Source organism: Haliotis cracherodii, unplaced genomic scaffold (genome assembly GCF_022045235.1).
Source record: "Haliotis cracherodii isolate W230 unplaced genomic scaffold, xgHalCrac1.p SCAF_3, whole genome shotgun sequence".
Lineage (NCBI taxonomy): Eukaryota > Metazoa > Mollusca > Gastropoda > Lepetellida > Haliotidae > Haliotis > Haliotis cracherodii.
This window is the reverse complement of record NW_027266286.1, coordinates 66,277,434-66,285,124: the sequence shown is the minus strand read 5'-3', so window position 1 is coordinate 66,285,124 and position 7,691 is coordinate 66,277,434. Positions and strand designations below refer to the sequence as shown.

General features: G+C 40.3%; 1 protein-coding gene across 1 annotated transcript; it reads right to left on the bottom strand.

Moving 5' to 3' along the window:
- Positions 1-289: 289 nt before the first annotated feature.
- LOC139474738 (translocator protein-like) lies at positions 290-7,399 on the bottom strand. Its single transcript, XM_071257853.1, has 4 exons — positions 7,298-7,399; positions 6,518-6,619; positions 4,982-5,197; positions 290-2,899 (listed from the first exon to the last, which is right to left on the bottom strand). The coding sequence occupies exons 2-4, from the start codon at positions 6,617-6,619 to the stop codon at positions 2,729-2,731; spliced, it is 489 nt and encodes a 162-aa protein (XP_071113954.1). The 5' UTR covers positions 7,298-7,399; the 3' UTR covers positions 290-2,728.
- Between the last annotated feature and the right edge of the window lie 292 nt (positions 7,400-7,691).

Sequence of the window (7,691 nt, the reverse complement as noted above, 5' to 3'; positions counted from 1 at the left end):
GTTGCCTTTTACAACAAGCATAGTCACCTTTTATGGCAAGCATGGGTTGCTGAAGACCTAGTCTACCCAGGATCTTAATGGGTCAGCACATTGGTGACCTAAGTCTAGTCATGTGACACCATACACTTGTCCACCTCCACTTTGATCTGTAGAGCAGTTAAGTCATGGCGTCTTTCCCTCCACAGGGTGAGTGATGAGATGCCAACTCAGGTCTTCATCCTGAGCATGCGATGACCGCAACATCTCACCAAGGTCTGTATAAATACACACATAATTACATAACATACAATACATAAAATATTTTATTCCTATCTGACCAACAAACATAAAACAAGCTCCAGTACATACTTTTGACTGACTTTAAGTATCCAGTAGTAACTTATTACTACCCCTCACAAAATGAGATTAAGGCACATTCTTATGTGTAACATTTGTGGCAGTGGAATAATAATAATAATAATAATGCCGCCATTTATATTGCTCTATATTTCCACTCCATGCATGCTCAAAGCGGTGCATTATTACCAGTTAATGGATCAGTGTGTAGACTTTGTAGATTTATCTACTCCCTGGGGAGTATACAACCCAAACTGCCTGTGAGGCTCTAGAAGGTCAACAGTTATAATACTATTACTGATCACAACATGCCAGTAAAACAAATACTTCAAAACAAAACTTTCTATTTTGCTATAATGAACTTGTTGAGTACATGAATGGCAATAGGTATTGCTGTGTGTAAGCAGTTATAAAATAAATCTACAAAAAATAATAATTAGTTTCATATAAATAATGTCTTGGTTACCAATATATCAATAAAAAACAACAATCTACATGCTCAATCGTAACACTATGTCACTAAACACAGGAGTATTTGCAGCTCACAGGGACAAAATCACATTAAACACTATGATGAATATGAAGTTAAAATTGTTTCTTAAATTGATCTCAACGTACATATATATACAAGCCAGCCTTGGATTGACCAATTACTTGGAGATATAGTGATTCATATCATAAGCATTTTCTGAACTCTCCACATCAAAAAGAAATAATAGTTTTAAGCGCCAGGATATAACTGTTTTTTCTCCCTTTTCATGAAAACTGACATTTAGTGTTTTATGGGATAGTGTCCCTGAATTGACTTATAAATAAAATGAAACTTGAAATTGGTGTATCCACATAATGGGGGGGGGGGGGGGGGGGGGGGGGGGGGCGGAGGAGAAGGTAAGAAGGAAGTGAGAAATGTAAGACAATGTTGCATAAGACCGTAAGATACATACATTATGTCATAGAAACACAAGCCCACATCATGTTAATATTGGGTTATAACTGAAAAATGATTATTTTAAGATTAAATAAATTATCAACAGATTTAGCTTAGGGTATTTTTGAGGATCATGTTGTTCTGTGTTGCTGACAAGCAGTATTGATCATTAGCCAATAGAATAAGGACTTGGTGTGACTAGAGTTACAGTTAGCAATGCCTTCATGTGTTATCACATTCTTGGACAGAAAATATTGGGTTCTTGGCACATGGACATGTAGGAGGTGAGTTGAGTAGGAGAAATGGCTAGGTTGCTCCCAACTTCTGACTGCTGGTAATCTCCCCTCAGCTTGTCCTCACACACTGTCTCTCAGACCATGGCTACCACTGGTCTGGGGTAGTGGAGGAGGTTGGTTTGTTGGTTTGTTGCTTAACGCCGCACTCAGCAATATTCCAGCTATATGACGACGGTCTGTAAATAATCGAGTCTGGACCAGACAATCCAGTGATTGACATCATGAGCATCCATCCACGCAATTAGGATACGATGACATGCATCAACCACCCGATCCCGTTAGTCGCCTCTTACAACAAGCATGGTCGCCTTTTACAGCAAGCATGGGGTGCTGAAGACCTATTCTAGTAGAGTTGATGGAGATTAAAATATTCCACAACCAAAGACATTTTGCAACACTGGCAGATCCTTTTGCTCTATCATGTCTTAAGTGAATTTCTCCCGAAACATTCGGAACTTCCAGTCAGCACATACAACAAACACAGCATTAGTGCTTATCTCATGTATTCGTCTGTAATGCTGCACTCAGCGATATTCCCCTCATATGACGGTCAGTAAATATACCAGTCAGGACGAGACCCATCCAGTGACTGACATCATGAGCATCAATTGGGAGCGATGAAATGCATCAAATAAGACAGTGAACGTGACGACCCGATCCTGGTAGTCGCCTCTTATGACAAGCATAGTCACGTTTTACGACAAGCATGGGTTACTGAAGCGCCCCCATGTACCACAGGGATTTCTTTAATGGGGACATTCATTCATAACTATCACTGTTAATAGTGACCTGCACTTTAAATAGTGGGTGGGTGAGTATGGTTTTATCCTGCTTTTAGCAATATTCCAGCAATATCACGGCGGAGGACACCAGAAAAAGGTTTCACACATTCTACCCATGTTGGGAATTGAACCCGGGTCTTCGAATGAGTGAACACTTTAACCACTGGGCTACCCAACTGCCCCGTATTTTCAGAAAGAGAACAGTGTAATATAAGGCAGTAAAGTGAGCTCTCCTTAAAAGGGCATTTGTTGTTAGATTACAATACATCTACATCTAATACAGTGTAAAAGCGCTGGAAAGACGAGTATCTCTCAAGACATTTTCCAGCAAGAGCTGTGGTTCCTCTCGTCATGCTGACACTTCCAGCAAGGGCAGACCTCACTGTTCAGTCGGTGCGGTCCTTATTGTTGCGCCAGATGTTGTACGTGAGGCAGCTGGCCAGGGAAACCCATGCCAGGTAGGGGATGAGGAGGTACGAGGCCGTCCGGTTGACGGGATGGAAGGTGATAATTGTTGCCACAATTCCACCCCACAGAGCACCAATCTCGATTGTGGCCTGTAAAAGATGTATGACAATACATAACAAGCTGCTATAATTACAACCCTTGGGGTGTTATGATACAACAACCTCATGTATCAATCCTTATACAGAGGAATCTGTCCAATTTGGACTCAGTTTGGACTGGTAAAAAAGTCTGATTTACGGTGAGGTCCGGATAATACAGAATACAAAATGTTTGACAAGTGAAGACAAAACGAAAAGCAATGATCATTCATCATTATTCATGTACACATTCACAGTAAAACATTCTTTACTTGAAAAAGTCATTGAGGGCTCATGTTATGCAATTGGGATACAATGACATATCAACCAAGACCGAGTCTGACCACCATATCCCCTTTAGGCATTAGTTGCCTCTTATTGCAAGCATAGGATGCTGAAGACCTATTCCACCCCAGATCTTCACTGGTCAAGTCGCGTTTGTAGTCCACATGGTATAAGTCGGTTAGCGCACATCGGGTGTTGAAAGTCCATATCACACCTTAAGGAGGGTGCTAATCTATATTTATCACAATTCCTAACTTGTGCTGTATTTTTGTGAAATTATCCATGTTCTTTATGGCCCTGCTGACATGATGTTGCTATATAATATAGACCCATTGTTTCATGATTATTGGTATGGTAACACAGGCCAGAAAATGTATCAGGACAGGTCTTTGCAAAACTATACATGTATTACTTGTTGAGAATGGATAATGGATCCACACATGGATCAATAGACGGGTAGACGTATCATGTTTCGTATCATATTCTGAAAGTTCGCTATGCATCCAAACATTGGTGAATTCCCTGAACACTGGCCCCCGGCCCCATCACCATTATAAGGTTGGTTGGTTGGTTGGTTTGTTGCTTAACGCCGCACTCAGCAATATTCCAGCTATATCACGGCAGTATGTAAATAATCGAGTCTGGACCAGACAATCCAGTGATTAACATCATGAGCATCGATCTACCCAATTGGGATCCATGACATGCATCACCTAAGTTGACAAGCATAGTCACCTTTTACGGCAAGCATGGGTTGCTGAAGACTTATTCTACCCCGGAATCACCATTATATGGATTGAAGTTAATGATACACTGGGGAACTGATGACTTTGGTCGAAGTACTCTAAGCAATGTGATCTAATCAATCATTTTACCAATGTTTAGGAATGTTTCAAAGAAATTAACCTGATAAATAGTAAACTGTGAGTTTGACTCAATTCAAACTGCTATCTTATTCAGTCTTAAACGTGCAGAGTGCCCTAGCTAACAAGCACAAAACTGAACACTGATATATATATACCTTCTTCTCCAATAAACTTAGCTACTATAATGTTGCCATGTCTACACTACATAGTGTTTTCAAGCCTGTGCAGTACTAAGTGAGGATAAGAATTTATGGAGAAATAACTTCTATATTACAAATAAGAGCGACGTTTCAGCTTAATGTGGGAGGAAACCCGAAGTGATGCAGGTCTCAGACGTTTACCACTTCCGTGAAACCCACGAGCACAGGTATGGTGCTGACAAACCTAGAAACATAATCAGGGCGAACCGGGATTCGAACCAACAATCATAGGTTTCTGGCGTGCCCAAGGGACGCAACTCTGCAAAGCGAATCGCGACGCCTTAGACGACTGGGCCACCCGTGCCCCCCAGTGTAGGTTCTAACACCATTATCAAGCCAGTGATATACAGAGTCTGACTGACTGATATAGGAGATTTAACGTGCGCTTTCCGACTGTAGCGTATTTCGCACCGAATATACAGAGTGTTGTTGGCAAGTATATATACAAGTAGGAGGCAATGTTTATACAGTAGAGTAGATATTGTTATGCTGGAGTAGAGAAGCCTGTTATGTACACACAAGGGTAGTGACGACAATCATCGGTGAAGTCAGTGACATTAACAAAGGATGAAGTCAGTAATATAAACAACTGGATTATGGCTGATTGGGGTCTTTGATGAGTTGATGGTACACCAGGGGTATGTAATAGCCTTGGTCACGGTTGGTTGATGGCTGGAGTCTTTTGATGTTGATGGCTTATCAAAGAAGTTACCGTGCAGTACTGACGATGCAAATACACTCACCAGACCCATCTTTTTGGCACCAAAGAATATCGGCGTCCAGGCCCAGTTGAGGGCAAGCTGTGTTCCGAAACAGGCAAGAGGCAGTGCGGCATCACCGCTAAATCCCCCACCATCTCGCCACACAAGGTACGAGGCGTAGCCCATGGAAGAATACAGGTATGTCCACACGGGACCAAATACATAGTTTGGGGGTCTCCATGAGGGCCTCCTCAAGTGCTGCAAATACAACATGAAACACATTCACCAAATTAATCCAAACTCATGGATTTATCTATCGTGTTCTGAGACCCATATTCAGCTGGAAGTCTGCAGTCAATGTCAGTACAAATTCTAAAGTTACAACTTATAATAACCAATGTTCTTGCTTTGTAGAGCTGACTTATATTTCGCGGATAACAGGAGCAATGAAGATGATCATTGAATGCAGTGTTAAAATATCCCCTAATGTCAGTAATGTAAGGAAGCAGGGTTAACTCTAGGAATTTTCTGATATGAGCTCTTTATGTGGAAATTTTCAGAGGTACACCCACACTTGCCCATACACCACAATGTTAAAAAGCCCCATTGTATTTGAAAATATGGGCCTTTTTTTAAATTTAGGGGCTAAAAGCACAAAGCCCGAACCTAGAATAATCCCTGGAGGAAGTCAACAGAGATCAAGGTCATTACATCCCATCTGCCTACGATGAACTCAATCAAGTGCAAGTCTCATGAGGGTATACAACTTTGCAGATTAGGATAGACTGTAACATCGTAAATGCAAATATCGCATTCAAAACCATAAAAATGGCACGTAAAGTAGCTTTATTTGCACTTTTGTCCTGTCTATTAATTTCAAAGGTTGAAACGAAAATACAGCGGTGGAGCCTTTATATACAGAGGCTCCATATATGGTCTTGTTTGAGGAAATTACCTCCAAAGTTACACACTTGATCGTCCAAGCCTTCCCCTCTGTTCGCACTCAAGCAGGTATGAATATGAGTGGGGTTAAAGGATTGAAATATACTCCTCTTTCTTTCAAAATAAAAAATGTGACAAAGGCCATTTACATCAGAAATAAATGAATGTGAAACTTCATGGAGTGTGGGCAATCTCCGACGTTCATACAGATTGTTATACAGAAGTACGTTAATACACATAAATTGTGTCTACTTTATTAGACACATTATTACGAGACCTAATACCATTTCCCGAAGTTAAGATTACCTAATTCAGTCAGTAAGCAGTCTAGGTCACTATCAGTATCACACACACAAACTGGCTTGACAAAAAAGATCAAGGCTCAAGAAATGTGATGTCAATTAAATATATAGAAGCATTTATCAAAACAACTGCCCTTGTATGAATTTGACTGGAATTTTCTGTACAAACTGAAGTTTCATCAGTTTCATTAGCCAGTGAAATCTTGGGTGAAGATGTTGTCTACCGATGACATTCAAGCAGACCATGACATAAGTTGATAAGAATCATACTCTTAAATGGTGATACATTTGTATTTAGCATTATATCACATATTAATACACCTCATCTGCTTACCTCATACCAGTCTGGGATTGCCTTCCTCGTCAAGAAACCTCCAGCTATACCACCAAGATTTGGAAGTACTATAGCAAACGCTGGACGAAGGTACTCAGACATCTGAAACCAGTTTGTGTTTGGGCAGTTATAAAACTTACATGTTCCTATATCAACTATTTGTTATCTAAATATTACTTTCCGTGTTATTTCAGTGTGAACTAAACGCTAAAGCTGTGATATATTTATTGTGGTCCCAAGATAAACGCCAAATATACTACTCAAAAGAAGTTAAGGATCACCTGATTCTACCATATTACAATAGTTAATCTCTCATGCCATGACAGATTAACATTACCAATATGAAAGAATCGGGTGATCCTTTACATCTTTTGAGTAGTATATATAAAAATGCTAAATTTGTGGTTCACCTCTAAAATTAAATAATTTTGAGGATTTTACAGCTTCTTCCTTTTCACAAGAACTGGTCGTTCTTTCGCTTGATTCACGTTTGCGGATACCGGAGCTTTGACGACACAAATACGCACGCACGCACGCACACACGCACGCACACGCACACCTCACCCTAACAGACAGACAACGAGTGACACAGTCGTCATCACCAAGGGGAAGGTGACACGACACTGACCTCGCCGCGAACTTGTGGATCACACTAAAATCTACATCTTGACATTATCATGTGAACTTCTTTCTAGTAGGATAAACTTCCCAACAACCGTTACAGTTTTGAGGATTCAACAGTATCCACGAAGTGCACATATAGTATAAGACAAAGCTCACCTTATATAAGCGCTCTACCGCATCCACTTACACAACCCCAGAACGAAATATGCGGAATGATGTGGTTACATAAAAGTCGGGCCGTCCTTAGGGTTAGTACACAATTTCGGAATCCATAATGATGAAACGAAATACATATTTTCTTATAATCGAAAATGAAATGTTTCACACATAACATCAAGAATTAAATCTTGTCTGATCTAAAAGGCACAGATGGCATGGTGTCTGCAATAATGCATTGTCATTACAACGAGACATTTAATCGCCACCGAAAATACTACGTGTCGCATGCAACTTCGTTTCTGTGATTCGTCTTTTACAATAATTCTAGTCAAACCCGGCACGAAATTTCAGATTCTTGAATTATTACTTTGCCCGTACCAATTCCATGTAA

Excerpts from the sequence above, each read along its gene's own strand:
- LOC139474738 (XM_071257853.1), bottom strand. The coding sequence starts at position 6,619 with ATGTCTGAGTACCTTCGTCCAGCGTTTGCTATAGTACTTCCAAATCTT. Across the intron at positions 5,198-6,517 it reads CAATCCCAGACTGGTATGAG|CACTTGAGGAGGCCCTCATG; the intron begins GTAAGCAGATGA and ends TTGTATTTGCAG. Across the intron at positions 2,900-4,981 it reads GTGCCAAAAAGATGGGTCTG|GCCACAATCGAGATTGGTGC; the intron begins GTGAGTGTATTT and ends CATCTTTTACAG.